The 20,305-nt window shown below is 41.1% G+C and overlaps 1 protein-coding gene across 1 annotated transcript in view; it reads right to left on the bottom strand.

The window, feature by feature from the left end:
- Positions 1–20,305, bottom strand: part of PDE10A (phosphodiesterase 10A) — a 299,172-nt gene that overhangs the window by 33,378 nt on the left and 245,489 nt on the right. The window contains 3 exon segments of the mRNA XM_082404536.1: positions 5,742–5,914; positions 15,277–15,432; positions 18,961–19,111. Of these exon segments, the coding sequence (XP_082260662.1) occupies positions 5,742–5,914; positions 15,277–15,432; positions 18,961–19,111 (480 nt within the window).

Below are 20,305 nucleotides of genomic sequence, written 5' to 3'. Positions count from 1 at the left end.
CTGGGGCTGTCAGAGCACATGGAATTTGAGGAGAAAAATCCTAGAAAGGAGAGAGCCACAAAGGTGATAGTCCCCAAATATGCATTCATATTCCCCTCAAATCCTTGGCTGGACCCAAGGACCAAGGCCAAAACAGAAACAGAACCACAAAAAAAAAGCTTAAGGCACATATCCATAAATTTAGGATACTCCATGAGAAATTTAACTGGCCACTAGAATAAAAGTCAATTATCTTCAGAGAAGGATAACAGGATCCAGAAAGATAAAAGAGAATACATATTATCTACAATGTAGCATACAAATTAAAAAATTACTAGACATCTAAAGAAAAAGAAAAATGTGTTCCATGACTCAGAAAAAAAAAAAAAATAGTCCACAAAAAAGACCCATAGAGGACTCAGTTGATGGAAATGAAGACAAGGATTGTTAAGTAACTGATAGATATACTAAAGAATCTCCAGGAAAATATATACTTGGATACAATGGGTGAAGAGACAGGAATTTTAAAAGAGGCATAGAAGCTATAAAAATGAACCCCAAATAAATCTCAGAACTGACAAATACAATATATAAAATAAATCACTGGATGGAATTGACAACAGATTGGAGAGAACATTAGAAAGGATCATTGAAATTAAAGGCAAATCATACCAAACTGAGGCACAGGGAGGAAAAATGACTGAAAAAACAGTTTAGAGACCTAATAACCTGTAAGACAGTATTAAGTGATCTATCATATGTGTAATTAGAGTTGCAGAAGAAAAATGACGGGTTGACAGAAAAAAATATTTGAAGAGAAATGGTTAAAACTTTACTAGGTTTTACTGTAATCAGCAGCCCAGAGACCCAGAAACCTCAGAGGAACTCAAGAAGGACAAATACAAGGAGGACACTGAGGCACATTATAAACAAAGTGCTGAAAAACCAAGGATACAGAGAACATCTTAAGAGCAGCCAGAATAAAAAGACATGCTACATATAGGAGAATAACAATAAGAATGACTGCTGACCTCTCATCAGGGAAAAAAGAAAAAGATGGAGGCCAGAAGACAACTGAATAACATTTTAAAAATGCTGAAAGAAACCCGGTCAACTTAAAATCCTAAATCCAGCAAAAATATCTTCGAAAAGTGAAGCCAAAATAAAGGCGATAAGCTAAGGCTGAAAGAATCTGCTGTCTGGACTGAGGTAAAATAATTACCAGATGGAAATCTGGATCTACACAAATGAATGCAAAGCATTGGAAATGGTATATATATGAGAAAATATGACAGATTATCTTTTTCTTTTAAAAAATTCTTTAATAATCAATTAACTATTTAGTAAGTATTAGCAACCTGTGTGGTGTATACAACATATGTAGCAGTATAATATTTAACAACAATAGCATAAAAGACAAAACTGGGCATAACTGGATTCTGTCTTTTTAAGGTTGTTACATTGTACAGAAATGGAGTAATATTAATTCAAGGTGGACTGAAAAATGCAGATTCATGTAAACTCAAGAGCAACCACTTGAAAACATACAAGCGTAACAATAAAAGCCAATAGAAGATATAGAACACAACAACAAAGGAAACATTTCATTAACTCCAATGAAGACAGGAAAGGAAGGACAAAGAACAAAGGGTTAAAGAGAAAACAAACAAGATAATGAGACAAACATAAATATAATTACACTAAAAGCAAACGAACTGACAGTCCTAAAGGAAGCAGCGACTGAAAGTCTCAACTACTGCTGATTACAAGACACATTTAAAATATAAGGATGCAGATAGGGTAACAGTAAAGGATTGGACAAGAATATGACATGCCAATAAGTAAACATAAGAAAGCTGGTGTGGCTATTAGACACAGAAAACTTTAAGGCAAGAAGTATTACCAGAATAAAAAGAGAATTTCATAGTGGCAAGAGGATAAATCATAGAGAAGACATAACAAATACACAAATGTATAAGCACCTAATAACAAAGTTTCTAAACACATGAAGCAAAATTGAGAAATATATAAAAATTCATAACTTTTTTTATACTGGAAATTGTATTTCCATTAGAAACTGGAAAAAATACATTCACAAGTGATAAAATTTATAACATGACCAGTATAATTTAACTAAAAAAGTGATAGGATCTGTGTAAATAAACTATATAAAATGTTATTCAAGACTAAAAAGTCATGCCAAAGATGTCCCACAATAAGCCGATTGCAAAAGGTGTCGTTTCACATATGTATATTTCCTTGCTCCTACAATGGCCAGTTTAAGATCCACATGTCCTGTGTGTTTGGAGGGAGAAAGGGTACGTGTTGCTTTGTAGCAGGTAAAATGGTCCAAATAAAAAACATATCCATAAAAAAAAAAAAAAAAAAAGTCATGCCAATGCTTTTGGATGAGAAGCCAATATACTCTCATTTACAAGTGAAGAAATAAATGCGATATAACTGCAATCAAAATCACAATGTGGATATTTTTAATTGAAAACAAACACGATGAAATATTCTTTTTCTTTTTTAAGTATTCACTATGAAGGAAATGAAGGGTCATGATGTCTATAATCTACAAGGAAGTGGCACAGTCAAAAAATAAAGGCAAAAAATATGTTAAAATGTTAATAATTCTTGAATGTGGGTATGAGTATACATTTTAGTATAATTTCTACTTTTCTTAAGTTTGAAATTTTTCTTATAAAAATATAAAAATGCATTTACTAAGTAACAATTTCCATGAAATTTTCGGAAAGTAAATGAAAGATGAAGATTATTTTACCAGGTATGTATGATAAATTTCAACATAGTTATAATAATCAAAACAGTATGATCACAGTCAAGGATTAGATAATTAACAATTACATGGCTTAAGGAGTCCAAAGAAGTATTCGAGTTTATATGAAACTTCAATTCAATTCAGTGGAAGAAAATAGATTGTTAATTAAATGGTATTGATTCAACCCATCAGGAAGAAATAAAGTTATGTTCATAAAAAGTATAACTCCAGAAGCATTAATATGCAAAGAAAATTTTAACTACAATTTATATTACTTTGAGTATAGGGGAGGCCTTCATAAGCAAGACAGGAAACCAGATTTGATAAAAACAAATGAAAGATTTGGCTTCATGAAATTAAATTTCTTTGTATTTAAAATAAAATCTAAATAAAACTTTTGAAAAGCACCTAAGAAAATGTTTGTAACATATAACAGGGAAAATGTTAACATCCTTAACAAAAATTTGGAATGCAAACTGATTTATAAAAAAAGTAAAGAATTCAACAAAAATTACACAAAAGTTGTGAACAAACAGAAGTAGGAACAAAGTCAACAAACATGAAAAGATCTTTAATGCAGGGAGTTGTCAGAGAATGGCATACTTAAAGAGAAACAGTTTTCACCCTATGTGAGGAGAAGTGTGAATTTCTACAGTCCTTTTAGGAAATTTAACATGTATTTACATTTCTAGCACCATATGCGATGTGATATATATATTTAAAGGACAGTAGATGACTTTATAAGAGTTTACTGCAGAATTATTTATGGTGCAAAATTCTAGAAACATCTGATCAATAGGAGGAAGGTTTAATGAGCCTTTAGCTAGTCCTCCATACTACGTGATGTCACATAACTCTTAAAAATAGGCAAGCATCTGGTATACCGTCGGCCGTGCTCATCTGCGGGTCCTGCATCCGCAGATTCAACCGACCTCGGATCCTGTAGTATGTTGCTTGAATCTGTACAGGCGGAACCTACGGATATGAGGGCCAAGGGCCGACAGAGGGATTTAGGGACTGAACATCCACTGATTTTGGTATGCGGGTGGTGTCCTGGAACACATCCCCTGTGGATACCGAGGAAGGCCTCTAATCACGTTTTTGTTTAAAGACGTATGTTTGTGCCTATAAACAGCTTAGAGTAAACAGAGGAGAATGCATGGTTCTGTTGGTTCTACAGAACAGGACCCAGCGGACCCCCGGGTCTCTCAACCGCGCTGTGCGGATGGGAGAGTGACCCTATTCATCGTCCAGGGCCATTTTATACAAGGGACGTATTACCAGTATTCTGGTACCTGCAGGGGCTCCGGGAACGAACACCCACGGACGACTCTATTATTGTTTTCTTGTATATACCTGCACTCTTTGAATTCTTAAAACAAATATGCATCACTTTTAAAATTATTTAATCATCATAACTATGCAGTATACACCACTAACATGTATATATGCATTAAGCACCAAGTATAATATTACTTGCAATTAGATTTTTAAATTTTCTATTTTATAAGAATATTATTATTGTAATCATTTTGCTAAAATCATATGCAAGAAACTTGTTACTACTTACATGACTCTTATTTGTAACTTAAAAACAATGTATACACATAGTTTTCAGCAAGCCAAAGGATACTTTAACCCAGCGCCTATTTCTCCAGTCTTATAATTGCCATAAGAAAGAGAACTGTGGACAAACACTCGTTTCTACAGACACATGAAGACTGTAAATCACACGCATCCCTTGGGCTGCAGGCGGAAGAGGGTGTGTTGTCCTGCATGACACTGACCCTTCTGCCAACCTGGGAGGGTGCTGGCAAAGTGTCCAGACTGCCCTCTGTACAATTAAGATGTATATTTTTTTCCTCAAAGAAGGTTCCCCAAAAAAACTCTGATGATCATATTCTTGAAGAGGTCAACTTTATTTATTATGTTTCTGTCTATAGTCATTTGTAGACCTAATGTTTTGTGTTTGGGGTACGTGAGTGAACTGCTTCTAAGAACTGAAAGCAGATTTCTCTAGAAAGAAATGTTATGATCAGTACCTTAATGGATCACAGAGGAGGTACACAAAGCACCTGAGCAAAAAAGAATAGATTCAAGTTCAGCAAGACTAGAATGAACCAATAAACAAGTGTTCCCAAATCTAAAGATAAAGATGGCATCACTTAAGATGGACTTAGTCAGACACGGAAACAGCAAAAGGAAAGTCCTACAAAGAAAAGCTGGTGGTAACCACCTACACACCGGCAAGGCCAAGAGGTGTTTTAGCCAGTGGACTGAAATCTAATGGACAGATGGGTGGACAGGTGCACAATGAAAACACCTGACACATTTCTGAATCCAGCGGGCAAGTCACGCCTTCTCAGAAAAAAATGAATCAAACTACCTTAGCCTGATGCATTAGAACATTTAAGGAATCTCATTCTCTCTGTTCTGACCCCACGTTCAAACCAACTTTGAATTGCCACTTGGCTTCCTAAAGGATTGTGACCACGCTGAATGCCAATATTCTGGTGCTTATAACTAGAGTGTATGTTTTCAGATCAATAAAATGGAATTCAGGTTTTATATATCAATCACATTGGCTAGGTTAATAAGATCTGGATTCTGACGAATCCATTTTCATTTCTTTTTGAGTCTGTAAGGTCAATGACAAAACGCTGGACTGTGGTAAATTCAAAGAGAGGCCTCTTGGAAAATGACTTCCCTTTAAAAGTACCCATTCCTATGTGATCAGCTGAAATTCTAATTCATATTTTAGTTACCTTCACAATACATTATCAGCAATCTTGTCAAATAACGAAATACCCAAAGTAAATATTAAAGCGCACATAAAACAAGCAAACAAAAAACACATAAATTCTTTTTACATTTCTTTTTTCAAATATAAATTTATGCCACATTACATTTTTGTTTTTAAATATAAATTTATTCCAAATAACACTTCCTGGGTTACTAAACTTTCAAAAATGATTTTTACCTATGTGATTGATTATTAAGGTTTAGCGATCCGGTCTGGTACATCTCTTCCAACTGTTTCCTGTTTCCAAAGTATAATGCAAGGTCTGTGGCAATGATGGCTTTGCGGATGATCTCAAGCACCTGTTCATATTCACTGGAGCTCAGGGTGGAGAAGATATTGTGCCCCTCCAACTAGGGAAAAAATACAAATAAACACCACCAATAACAAGCACAAGCTCCAATCTAATGACATTTTCAGTTACTTGAAACAACAGTCAGTCAATGGCATTTGGTCAGGACGGGTTTTGGGGGAACAAAAGGATAGTTTGAAATGACTAATGAAATTAATGTTTTGGTTTCTCTTCACGATACAACAATGAAGCTGTCACTTAAATGAACTATTTAAACTACGTAACATTTCCCACCATAAAATCCCAGTGATTTAAATATACACTTAGTTTGGGGATATTTCTAGTAGGAATTAAAGGACTGGAATATGTAAAATATTTAAGTAAAAGACTTTTCCTTTTAAACTAATTAAGAACTTTGGTAATTTTCACATTATACTGGAAATTAATGGGCTTAAAAAGTCATCTATATCTTTGTTCACTTCCGCAAGCCTAATGATTAATAAACTATTTTCTCTGTATCATAGAAGAAAATGTCCCAGGACCTGAAAATAAAATTTAGGCATATTAAAAACTCTCCCTACAGGCAAGAATGCTTTTACATAAAGCACAAATCCCTGAGGTGCAAAAACTGTAAGGCCATCCTGTCTTCTGTCCTCATGGGAGATGGACCCAGCAGATCATCTCCCTAAACAAGACCAAACACTGGTCATTTGGATTCTGTTTTCTCATAATTATTCTTCTGTATATGAATCTTTTAAAAACTTTTTACAATAATTTCTTCCTCAGGATTTTAAGTTTTATTTGTAGTTGAGGTTAAAACGGGTCATTTTTGTTCAAACAAAAAAACGTAGAGATTCAATTTGTGGGTTCATCAATTATTTTTTAATGATTCATTAGTCAACACAGTTGTACTATAAACTGATTTTAAATTGTTTCCCCTTGTCTTAAGCTACATATATTGACTGATAAATTACATGACAAACTTGAAATTATTAAAGTATATTTCTTTACAAAATCAGACATCTCACTAAGATATTGTCTGCTTCCTATTACTCTGAAATAAGGTTGTATGTGCCACATTTATTTTCAGTTATCAGAATCTTCCTGTATTATTTACTTTTAAGGTATTACATTTATATTTAAATTATCCTATGATAAATGGAGTCAGTTCAGTTGGTTCTTTTTCAGACAATGATAATAGCAAGGACATATTTGTAGAATGCTCTAAGGTTATAAAGCACTTTCAAACACATGATTGCACTTTCAAATTATAAAATTTAAATAAATCTTTGATATCTAATTGAAATGAAGTATTTGCTGAAGGATTAACAACATCTTTATTTGACTAAAGAGAAACTGCAGAGCTTGTATAAACTGGTTATTTCAGTAATTTTTAGTAATGTAATCTCATTTGAAGCAGCCTTCATAAATACAATAGGGCCAAAGAGGTGGACACGATAAGGACAGGACTTCAGCTCAACACAAGGAAGAACCATCTAAATGTTCGGAGTTACCAGGTGAACTACGCATGGGATGCTGTTTGTGGAGACGTTCAAAACACAGGCTAGTTAGTAACTGATGGGGACCAGGGGCGGGGATTTAATCACTGGGAAGGTAATTAACTTCCAAGCCCCTTTCAACCTCAACTCTAAACTTGTGCAAAGTTACAAGAAAGAAATCTTGACTCTGACTTGTGCTAAGAAACCTGCTTTGCTTTGATCATAACTCAAGTAAAGCAGCTGGCCTGTGCTTCAGCACTTAATGCCTTGTGACCTGGGCTCCCACCTCATAAACATGTTTCACATCGGATGTGTTTGGCTGGTACTCACGCACACATCTGCTCTTGGCAGGTCGTCTGAAGAGGAACCACGTGTGATATATATTTATATGATTTATTCTCTCTATCACCAACAAACTATTAAATTACAGCACGTAAAATATTCTCACGTACTGTTGGATTTTATGTTTTAACCTCTCTAAAATAGGGACTTCTTAGCCTGGGTTCTATAAATTCTCTTGGGGACCACAGAGCGATGAACTCATTACAACTGTATATAGTATGTTGAGTGTGTCATCCATAAACACATGTTTTCATCAGATTCTCAAAAGTGTCCATGATCTAAGACAAAGTAAGACCTATTTTAAAGGATCTGTATATTCTGCTGGCTATTTCAGATTCAGATTATTTCAGATTATTTCTTTTTTTACTTTACTTTTCGATATTAAAGGGAAACTAGGTGGAAAAGTTCAGCAGTGAACCTTTATAATGAACATTTGGACTACTTCCTTCAACATCTTACAAGAGTAAAGGGAATAAGTGATAAACAAACAATAAATGGTCCCTTCCTTTCAAGAGAATATAGTATGTATTTATCAACACTTTGCTCCTACCAAAACAAAAGACAACAAGGGAGATACAGCAACCAAGAACAGCAGATAAACGGCTGAAACTGTTTTGAAAGCTCCAATTTCACATTAGTTAACAACCTAATAAAACCTCATAAAATAATAAGATGCTTTTATATACCAACTGATAAGTTTATTAATAATAACTAATAAGTTAATAATAACTTTAAAAACTAATAAGTTTATTAATGATAACTTAAAAACTAATAAGTTTATTAATAATAACTAATATTCCAGGTTACATTGTTTAAAGTTTATATTAATTCAAGGCAGTTGATCCCATGTTGTATCAATCAAGCATAAAATAACAAGCATTTTATACCCAGAAATGTTTCTAAAGCCCCAAAATAGGGAAGGAGCATATAATTCTTACGTCTGTGAAAGCTTACGAGTGGGCTCTGTTTGTAAAGGCTCAGCTACTTAAGTAGCCGAGATTTGTGAGATATGTACGAGAGAATATAAACAACGCTGAAACGGTCCTGATGCTGAGAGACTTCTCGGGGACACACTTTAAGGTCTTTAAGGTGGATGGTCTTTAAGGTCCCTCCTAACTCTCAAACATGATGGGTCTGAGGATTCTCAGCATTCTGACTCACTGTTGGAGCACTGCTTTCTTGCCATAGCTGTATCTTTCCCACCACAAAATGAGGAATGCATGTCTCATTGAGCAGATATTCAGTCTGTGGTGTTTCACTTTGGGTAAGGATATTAGTAGCTTAGTACCTACTATATCTAAGGTCCTAAACACCATAAGTTCATTTTTTTAAGGCGTTCACTGTTCAGTGGTACACAAAACATAGAGTGGCATGGTCCCCACGAATGAGGTTAAGTGAAGACCATGGGAGCACGTGGGACGCTCTTCTTGGTGCCGATGTGAATTCTGAAGGACCAGTCGGAGGAAAGGCAGGAGCAGCGTGGGACCCTGCGTGCTCGCTGGAAGCACAAACACTTCCGTACGGCTGAGGCAAACTTAATACAGAAACGGTAAGAACTAAAGTAAAAGTTCTTTCAAAAGGCCTGGATGCAGAACTGAAATATTATATGGAAAGTAATAAGGAGCCACTGAGGATTAAGGAGGTGGGTTTTAGAGCAGTCCCTCCGGCAACAGCGTGGGTTGAGGTGGGTCAGAACAGAGGCAGAAGGGCGGATGATCAATCTTTCCTCAGCACGCTTTTAAAATATTACCATTAATCATACGTAGTTCTCCCCAAAGCCCTACTGTGCTGAGCTCTACGAAAGAGATTCTCCGGGAAGGGCTTTGGAGCTGAGATTTCAGTATCTGCATGCCAGCCGGTCCAGACCTCACTCCCCAGCAACCCTGCCCCTACTGGGCTGTGAATCACTATCACAGGGGCAACAGGCAGAGGCTGAATCATTCTGGGGCTTCAGGATGAAGAAAGTCAATGACACAACTAATCGCTTCAAGCATTCACAACAATGATGCATGTAAAAGATACATAATACTTATTTTGACATTTAATTGTCCACTGCATCAAACCATATACTAGGAAACATGAGAGTACTGTAATTAAGAACACAAGTTTTGGAGTCAAACAACTCTGATTTTTAATATCCTCTGCCCCCTACTAGCTGTGTGACAATGAGCCAGTTACTTAACCTCTTTGATGCACATTACTCTTATTTGTAAAATGGAAATGAATAATAATACTTGTCTCATAGGATACCATAAAAATCAAATGTACTGATACGTGCAAAATTCTTAAGTTTCTGGTATATAGGAAGTACCTAATAAATGATGAAATGATTACCATGATGATGGTGATGATGATGATAAAACCTACCAGTAGAACTTCTGCAGTCAGAGTTGAAACAGGGAGAGAGAGAAGGAGAAACAAGCAAACAAACCGATACGCCCAGAACTGAGTTGGACCGCCAGAGAACACTTCTATCTATTTAGAATACATCTGTAGAAAAGGATAGATTTAGGCTAACCTCTGTAATAAACTAATACATTTTAGTCTAGAAGTAGGGACAGTGTTGAGTGTAAGTACAACAATTTTGCTATAATTGCAACAGACAACAGTAAATTCTACCCACTGCAGATGGATTTGGCTGTGTCACAGAAATGCTACTGCTATAAAAAGTAATGAAAATGTCATGGGATCCCAAAATGTTGGGATAAAGATAACTTTTTAAAAATGTAAACATATTTCAGAAGCACTAGATGATTTAAGATGAATGGAATGATGAGAAATTTTTCTTAATAATGAGAATAACCATTCCTAATTGGTCTGTTTTCTACAATTTTGACTTCTGCGTACCTAACGTGGGGTATTCACAGAAGGCAAAAGACAGAAAAAGGGTAGCTTCAATATTCAAAGTAATCATTAATATCTTATTATGAAATATAATTTGACTATTAAAATGAACATTAATTACGAGTATTAAATAAAGGAATGTTCAATGAACATTAAAATGGATTTAATATTCTAACGCTAATGGTTCTATCACCATTGCTAAATAAAAACACAGGGGTAAGTTTTAGGTCGGAACACAAAGCTTACCCACTATCTTGTCACACTGTCCACAGAGAACAGTCTACCTACCTGAAGTCATTCCACGTATGCTCCACCACTGAGCCACCTACACGCTTTGTCCTAAGGAGACATATCTACTCAGTGTCCCCTAAATAGAACCTGGCAGTTACCAGTGGCCAAACGTTGCACACATTGTTTTGCCTTCTCTGACTCTTAGGTCCACATCCTTATCTTCACGTGACCACCACCACCCACGTCCACAGACCCGGCAGCAGGCCTGCGGGATGGAGATGAACGAGGGGCAGCGACTGTCCTCACCGGGCTTACAATTCAGAGGAGAGGGAGGCTAAACTCACAAACAGAGAATTTCAATACCACGTGAGAACTCTAGAATACGTGTATGCTTAAGGGACTCGGGGGCCATGTGGAAAAGGCACACAACTGTGCCCCAGTTATGTGGAGACGTCATAAAATACTTTCCCTGGAGGAGGTACTGCCTGAGCTGAGCCTTAAAGATAAGGAGAAGCTGGCCACCAAGATAGAAAACGCTAGACAATGAAGAGTTAAGAAATGGTCTGGAACTGCAAAAATACGGTAGATACAGTAGTCCTGGAACAGGCAGAGGCCATTCATAAAAGACTTGTACATCAATTAAGAAACAAAATTTATTCTTGAGGCCATGGGACCCATTGGTGACTTTTAAAAAGGAGAATAACATGTTCAGACATATATTTGGAAGATAAATTTGAGAACCACAAGTCTGGGGAAATGGTGATCAATATGGGGGAAAAGGCAGTCAAACAGACAGTGTCTAATGAAGGCGGAATTTGGGATGTCACTCGGGAAAGGTCCTTGATGGACATGTAGGAGACTGTATGCTCAGAGGGGCCAGTTCAGCATCTACCACAGGCGCCAGATGGGAACTCCCTCTCCCCTGAATGCACCTCACGACCTGTACGCAGCCCCGGGCCCCAGTCACCGGGAAAACAGTCCTGAGGCCCAATGCTGAGACAAGGAGCAGCTCAGCAAAAGTTAAGAATCTGAACCTATCTTTCCTCTAGATGCTTTCACACTTCTCCTTACTTCATTCCTGACTTAATCTCCTCCCACTGCCCACTCGGGGCGGGGGGAGGGTGGGAACTGCCCACTGCATCTTTCTCACTGTGACGAAAGTGAAGGCAAGTGTGAACGAACATACACCCTTCCTGCCGTGCTGTACCGTGAATAGTCCTGTGCTAGTGTGTGAAGGACTGAGGTTAGCTTTTAAATATACTTCCCCTTTCTGTTTACTGAGGTTGCTGTGGTCACACGGGGGGCCTCTTCGCCACGCTTCCCCCGTCGCCCAGATTATCCCATAAGTAATTGTGGCCACAACACTGAAAGTCAGCATTCGAGTTAACAAGACTGTGGTCTGTAGACACACACACAGAGCCACACACACAGCTTTGAGGAGGCCTCATGGGGAGTCATCTCTAACCATCACGGTGAATTTTTTAATCTCCTCTTTGGCCACGTTGCCAAAGGATGAATAGTTCTGGGACTGCGCTCCTCTGTGTGGCCGGAGCGCTGGAGACCGCCTGCGGAGATGAGGACGGCCGAAGGAGAAGCCTTTCACTACCGTGACCACCGGGCGGACAGACCTATCAGAGGGGTCTGTGTGATGTAACGACATATTGTTCTGCCTGATAATTCAGTGACTGGATGTTGAAATTAAATTTTACTCTCAGCCAAGGATATCACCTTAACTGGTCAAGTCTGGAGGTGTCCTGACAAAACTTCAAACTGGCAGGGCTTGGTGACTGGAGCTGGGGGCAGGGTGAGGGGGAAGGGCTCTAACAGGGTCACTGACCCATGGGGTGAGTGAGGTGCCATCACGGGAGCCGTAAAGTAACTCAGCACGATTTTGGCCACACTGAATGCCAAACGCAGTTCAAGCGTCTGGAAACAGAACCTCACGGTACCCCAGGCTGACACACAGGCATGAGAGCCACAGCCTGTTAGGATGGCTGGGACCCCAGGAGGCCGGCCAGGTGGAGCGGCAAGAAGATCAGCTTGAGGGCGGGGCTGTGGACACAGCAGGCATTTGTGCTTTTGTCATCTCTGTTCCCCGGGCCTGAAATGTGTGCTGGCGGCCGCGAGGCAGTGAATAAATATGTTCGCTATTGAAACGAATTTCAACAGGCAGTTAGATGGATCTGAGAAGCAAAACTCAGAGGAGTTATCATGAGCATGTACCATCAGCAGATTCTAGAGATTTCCAGAAAATGAAGGAGCCCTCCGCCATTCTCCTGCCCATGAAGATGGGGCCATGAGTTTACGCCCCCTATGTTTCTCCCTGTCACAGCTCACACAGGAGGTGTTGGCCAAGCCAGGATACAGATTCAGATTTTAACTGGTGGGCTGGACCTGCGGCCATGACGGTTCTTCTAGCCGGCTTCCCACCCCAGTTGTCTGTTGAGAACCTCACCTCTCTAAAGACACAAGAACAAAGGTGCCCTTATGTTCCCCCCACCAGTGACAGAAATGCCTTCTCTACCACTCGGGATCTAACTACCCTCCAACGACTCTGTGGATGCCGACAGTGTGCTTGAACTTCATTCACCGCCTGAGTTCCAGTGGCGACGCTCTGAGCACTCTAGGAACGCCGCATCATGTAACATGGAACCCACCCCCCGTGGCTGGGGGTTTGCTGAAAAAGAGACAAACCGCTCTGAGCCACCTCCACTGTCAACGGCGGCAAACGGAGCAAGTCTTCCTGCCGGAAGTCTTCCTTGGCTGGGTCAGACCCTCTCCATCCCTTCTGCTTTGTATCACTGCTGTATCACACAGTTTGTCTTATTCCATCCAGCAGCAATGTACTTTGCAATCCTGGCGTTTGTAAAAACGAATTCTCTTATATTTAAAATAGGTTTTCTGAGGGAACTTTATGAAGGCTATTAAAATTCATTTGCAGATTAAATTGCCAGAAATGCTGTCACAGTCATATGTATGAATTCATTTAGGACATAGGATGCACATGGGACCCAGGGAGTCCTAATTATTTCTAAATGAAGGCGTCCTGATGTCATTTCTGGCATATACCCTTCTTCCTGGGCAAATAAATAGCCTAAGGGGAAAGTAGATATAAACTCTCATAAAGTTTTATAAATGTCTATTTACAAAAAGCATGTTTTAATGCATGTGTGTGTTAATATATATGTGTGTGTGTATATATACATCTATTATATACACACATATATAGGTATACACATATCTATATCATACACATATCTATATCATACACACATATACACACACATATACATATATCCACACACATCTTTTATCCTGCTTAAATTTCTAGGTATGTATGTATCTATCTATCTATCCAGCCAAACATACATAACATACATCATTAAAAAAATAAAGTATTGGTGCCAAGGGAACATCGCGAATGGTGACTACCTATTGCTTTCAGGGATAGAACCAGCCCGGGAGCAAGGGGGACATTCAGCCACCTGCCGGATGTGACTCCGTATCTGACAGACCTTTCACTCTACCCCGCAGGTCATCAGAAGAGCACCTGCACTTCAGTAAGCTCACCATTTACCTTCTCAGTCCTGAGGAAAGGGGGCCTGACCACGTAAATGTTGCTGGGTTTTGAAAAGATCTGAGTGTGCGGTACTACCAATCACTGAGAGAGCTGCGACAATGAAGAGGCACTAGGAGAAGCTACGGAGAGGAAGACAGCCCTGGGTGGTCAGGGGTGGCCTGGGCTACACAAGAGAGGAAAACTGCACCAAGTGGCAAACACCCTTCTGCGTCGCAAGACGCCCACAGCCAGGCGCTGCTGAGGTCCTGCCGGGGCTTGGCGTCACAACCTTGAAAATTCCAAATCCTTCCCGTAGACTCGTAATCAGGAGATCTAACGAGATTTCTCTTCCTATTTTGAGGTGCTGACAGTGAGAGGAAGAAACGGGGTCCACTATTCTTAAGTCAAACACGGATCATATTTTAAAAATTGTCTGTGAGAGGAGTCAAAGCATTACGAGGCAATAGTTACGCAGTTAAGACGCCTTTGCGAAAAAGGTTTGAAGTGAAGAAGGAGCGTACGTATCTCCCAGGGAAGGGAGACCTGTCAGCTTCCAGATCAGTCACTAAGGACATCTTAAAAGCAAGAAAATTCAATTTTAAAACACACAAAAGAAAAAATAAAAGAACGTCAATGCACTTAAAATCTTGTTTGCCTAACGTTCAAGATTCGCTGTTCAACACATTCTGGTTCAAGAATATGATGATCCACATAGATTAACTTAACTATGTGAAACAAACTTTGCCTTAGGGTAAAACGTACTTAAAAATCAAACGTGATTGCAAAATATATATAAATTTTTTTAAAAAGGTTTTACGATAAAACGTAGCTGCTGTTTCTAAAGAAAGCCAGAAGAATATCCCTCTTTTACGTATAAACCGTGGGTCTCTCTGACAAGACGACGTACACACGGGGCAGCGGGCAGGCGCGTGGCCCTGGGCGCCTCACCTGAAGGATGGAAACGGTCTGGGAGAAGTGGTGCTGTTCCATGGTCGACGTGGAGTATAGCGCTGCGAGGGGGTGGTCGAATTTCTGCAGGTAGGTGTTACTGAAGCCCCTGTGGTCCAGGTCATGGCACAGGCACGCAATTAGCAGTCCCTTGCGCTTAAGGGGAAACCACAGTGCACAGATGTTCAGAACAAAGAAATGGGACATGAGGAAAGTTACGGTTAGTATTCTTGTCACACTGACTTCTGTCACTGATGCAGCCAACATGCTCATGAACGCCTGAAATAACAGATAATCTAACTTCTTTTTTAACCAGTTTCTTTGTCTTTCTGCTTATGAACTTAACAGTCAAATTATTCTTGGTGTTTTCCTGATCGGCTCTGGTAAAAAGTGTAGGTGGTATCAAATTAAAGCAAATGTTCCAAAGAATCACAGATAAAGCAAGTCTGCAAAAGGAGAGGACAGTATCAGTTCTTCACTCAAAAATCTATTCAATATTAAATTCTAACGATGTTATTACGGCTATCATAAATGAGGAATATAGCAAGTAAATCATAAAGCATGTGAAAAATGGCAAATTGTATAGAAAAAGATAAAAGGAAGAGCAGGCTGAAGGGGACAGGTGAGAGGCGGGTGGCTGTGATGTACAGCAGTTCGGATGGGCCTCAGACAGGCAGAGGTGAGCGCAGAGGTGAGCGCAGAGGCGCAGGTGAAGGGGAGGAGCAGGCGGCTCCCGGGGGCGGGGGCGGGGGCGGGGGCGGGGGCGGGGGCGGGGGCGGGGCTTCAGCCAGCGCACATCCTGGCAGGGGTGCCTGCCCGCGAGTCACAGGACCAGACTCACATGACCAGGACTGACCACTGCGGGGGCTGCGGGGAGAGGAAGGCGGAGAGGAACGGCAGGGCAGGGCAGGGGAGGGGAGGGCAGGGCAGGGCAGGGCAGGGCAGGGCAGGGCAGGGCAGGGGAGGGGAGGGTAAAGGTCTTGTATCATTTGTGATCCAGGGACCGATGGCGGGGGTTTTGGCAGCGCAGTGACATCGTCTAGCTGACGTTCTTTAAAGATCCCCGCGCTGGCCACTGTACTAAGAACAGACTTGAGGAGGGTGGGAGAGACCCGGGGGTGGGGGCTTTCGTCGGGACTCAGGCAAAACACAACAGAAGCTTAGACCAGGACGCTAGCAACGCAGGCTTAGGAGACATGACTAAAGTCTGGAAGATTCTGCAGGCAGAGTGAACAGAGCTTTCTGGCAGGCCGGGCATGAGAAGAGAGGAGGGCAGGGCGGCGAGCGGGGGAGGGCCAGGCCATCAGCCTTGGACGCTGGTGGACGGGCTCGTCACTGAGAAGGGAAAGTTGAAGGGGGAGCGGGCTGCAGGAGCGCTGGGGAGCCGAGGGTGCTGGGGGCCCTGGGAGCCGCGTGAGAACAGCGACGCAAAGAGGAAAGCTGAGCCCTGACCCTCGGACCCGCACGGCCCCTGGACCAGAGCATTTTCCGGGGTGTGATGGAGCTGGTTTCAGAGAAAGGGGGAGGGGAGGGATTGCAGGCGGCCAGCACAGCGACTCCCCAGGGGCCGGCGGCAGAGAAGAGCCTAGAAACCCGGAGGGAGCCGAGCGGAGAGGCAGAAGCAGAGGGTGCGGTGGGGTGGAGGTCACAGCCTGCGACCTGCACCGGATGCAGAGCCTGCGGAGGACCCAGCGCGGAGGGAGCCAGTTAACGGGGCGGGGGGGGCGGGGGGTGGTTCTGTTGGGAAGAACCGCGAGGGCAGGGACCTCTGAGACCAGGGCAGCTGGCAGGGCGGCGCCGGACAGGAGCCGGGGCAGCATCGGAGGAGGGCGCGGAGCCACCTGCCGCGGGGCCGGCGCCTGCAGAAAGCCCCGCGCATGCACTGCGCCTGCGCCCTGCTGCGGCCTTACTCTGGCCGGGCCGCGCTGGTTTCTCCTGCCACCTGATGGGCAGGGAGGTCGCCCCGGGCACCCGCCCCCCTAAACTATGCGGTAGGCTGGGGACCAACCCTAAGTGTTCGGAGGTCTTAAGACGCTGAACTCTGTATGTTCTGGGGGTCGTTTTGTTTGGGGGCTGTTCCCATATTTTATGCTGCAACGTCAGCCATAATGAATCTGGTAAGAAATGTCAAGGTTGTAAAATCTGGCACAATAGATAAAAGCTTTCTAATTCCTTTTAACCTATTTTATTTGTATTGATGTTCAATGGTTTTGTCAAGTATATGCCAGAATTCAAGCATCTGAAAATAACTTACAAAGTAAAGAACTACCTTTGTTAACTTTTCCTTTAAAAACATCAAATGATCATTTCTAAAGCTCTACTAGAGATTACATATGCATCTTATAAAACATATTTTAAATACTTATGTATGTTATTTTGGGATTATTTTTAGCCAAAAGACCTGAAGTTTCTGGAGAAACAGAAAGATATAATTCTAGAAACTTAAATGAAAGTCAATGTGTAGTAACAAAACTTATCTCATTTGTCTTAAAAATTTTCCATTTTTGAATATAGATTTTAATATAATCCAAAAGAATAATTTCTATAATTCTCAAGCTTACAGGCTAAACTTTGGCAGAAAAGATAATAAAATTGCTTTCTTAAAAGGAAGTGAATGGAGAAATACTGAAATTTTCAAAAATGTGGGGTTCAATGAGATGGAAAATTGTTTAGAAAAATTTATATTAAAAAAGAAAAAATTTCATCGTGTGTGTGTGTGATAAATAATAAATTATTTATTAGGCTAAGTCCCATCTAAAGATTATTAATAAAAAAGGAACGTTTTGACTCTTTCTTTACAATAGCTTTTTTTTTTCTAAAATGCATCTTTCAAGTTTCCCACCCAAATTGTGAATTTGGTCTGACAGGATGGAAAGGACAGGACTGGACCTCAGGGTTCTAGGGTTGGTGGACGTGACCTTGGGAGAAGCACAATTTCTTTATCACAGAGATGGCAGCTCCCTTTCTTCACGTGTCCTGAAGCAGGAGGAGAGAAGGGTGGATTCGAGTTAGGGCTTTCATAGGGCTGCTGGGGCCTTGTGGAGAGAGGGCAGCGAGGCCATCAGGAAGGTCCCGCCTGGGAGGAGCACAGCTGGGGTGAAGGCGCCCCATTACCAAAGGCGGGCCGGGCATTCAAGGAAGGGGCTCGACAGCGGTGCATGAATGGACTGGGCACCCCCAAATCTTCTCTGAGCGTGTCACCAACTCCAAGTCCGTAAAGTCCGGTGCATCAGTGGAACATCGCCGAGCCCCTGTTCCCTTATGCTAGAGAAGGTCAAATAAGCATTTATGTTTTAATTGTATTTAACGCTCTGGGTTCTCAGATGGGTAGGATATGTCTCCATTACCCAGGGCATAAGGGCAAAGAGAACAATTCACTTTGTTTACATCCTTTCAGAAGAATTCAGCTTTAATAGGGAAGAAGGACTACAAAAATGAGTGTTTCCTTGAGGGATATTTTGATGAAGTTGGAATTTCTGTATCTACCTTCCTTATACAAAAGAATAGGGAAAATGCTTGGGTACAACAATTTACAAAGTGTGCTTCTATGAATTTACGGAACCAAAATGTGTCCCGGAATGACATAGAGTCGCCTAACTATATCATAGATGTACTCCAGACATAGAGTACTTCAACCCACTCAGGTTACTGGAGGCGGGAGAAAGACGGCGTGTGCACACCCACCTCGAGTTCGGTGAAGAGCCCGTGGTTGTTCTGGAGTATGGCGTACATGCAGTGTGCCACCGTGACCGCGTGCTTCCAGTTGTGGTAAGGGACCCGGCGATAGTTCTTCTTCACAGACATGATAAAACGACACAACTTTTCAAGCTCAAAGCTGTGTGGAAAAGAAATCGTCATGAGAGAAACTGGTAGAGAACCAGGACGTTCCAGGAGACAACTAGATGTGCGCGTCTGTCCCGCGCGCGCTTGCACGGGTGAACACTTCCGCGGGGACTGGGTGTGAGAGCACGGCGGCCTCACTCACCACCTCCCCACTGCTTCTCCAGCCAGGTGACAGAGGAAGACTCTTTGGCGGCTTGTGCTCTGCCACGGTAACGGGCCCACCAGGGAGCAAATCCCAGAATCAGCTTGCCGTTACCCATCATGAATGCCCGCCACCTCTTCCTTAGCTTTCAAGCAACGCCTGCGTCCCACAGTGCTCAGCAGACAACAGCATATCATCACCCTGTTCAAGGGTATTTTTAGCTAAGTTTTTCCAGGAAGCACATTCAGATTCACAAACTGCAAACATGCATGCTATAAGAATTTCCCAGGTGAGTGATTATCCTTTCAAGAGCAATCCAAATTACCATGGGACACACTCAAATTATTAAGCGGTGGTAGCACATGGCTATATCCAAATCTTGACGCTGTCCATGAAAGAATATGACGTACTTTATCATACAATATGGTTATAAATTTTTATATGTATCATGTGTTTACACGTATTTAAAGCCCCACCAACTCTCTCAGTGGATTTAAGGCAGCTTAAGACAAAGGCATATCAGTATGAAACAGGGCTCCCCGAAATACCAAAGAGATGAGAGTCCATAAAACCTCTAAATACATATAACCTTTATCTTTCTCCACTGAAAATTTTCAAATGTCCCTGAAGTGTGAGGTATGTGATTTTAAGAGTTTCAACTGGTCAAGCTCTCAATTGCTATCTAAGAAATAAGTGGCATTAGTTACCCTGTGTGCATCCTTTTGAGACAATAATTTATATAAGTCGCTGATGGAAATAAGAGAAAACACAGAATTCAATAGGAAACAAGCGACAATTTAGTTCTAGAGAAGCTAGGAGCCTCTGTAAGCCACTTAATGACTAAATTAGTAAAAAAAAGAGAAAAAGAAAATCATTCCTTGCATTTTAAGTATGTGTTTAAGCTGTAAAAAAAAAAAAAAAACACCAGATACAAAGTCATGAAAGGGCTCTAGGACAGGCCACAAGGAGAGGAGAGAGATTTGCAAGGACAGGGCAACATAACTTCATTACTAACAAAGGACTAGACTTTGAATTAGGAGACCT

This window comes from Balaenoptera borealis (assembly GCF_965194805.1).
Source record: "Balaenoptera borealis genome assembly, chromosome: 9".
Classification (NCBI taxonomy): Eukaryota; Metazoa; Chordata; class Mammalia; order Artiodactyla; family Balaenopteridae; genus Balaenoptera; species Balaenoptera borealis.
This window is presented reverse-complemented; position numbering and strand designations above follow the sequence as displayed.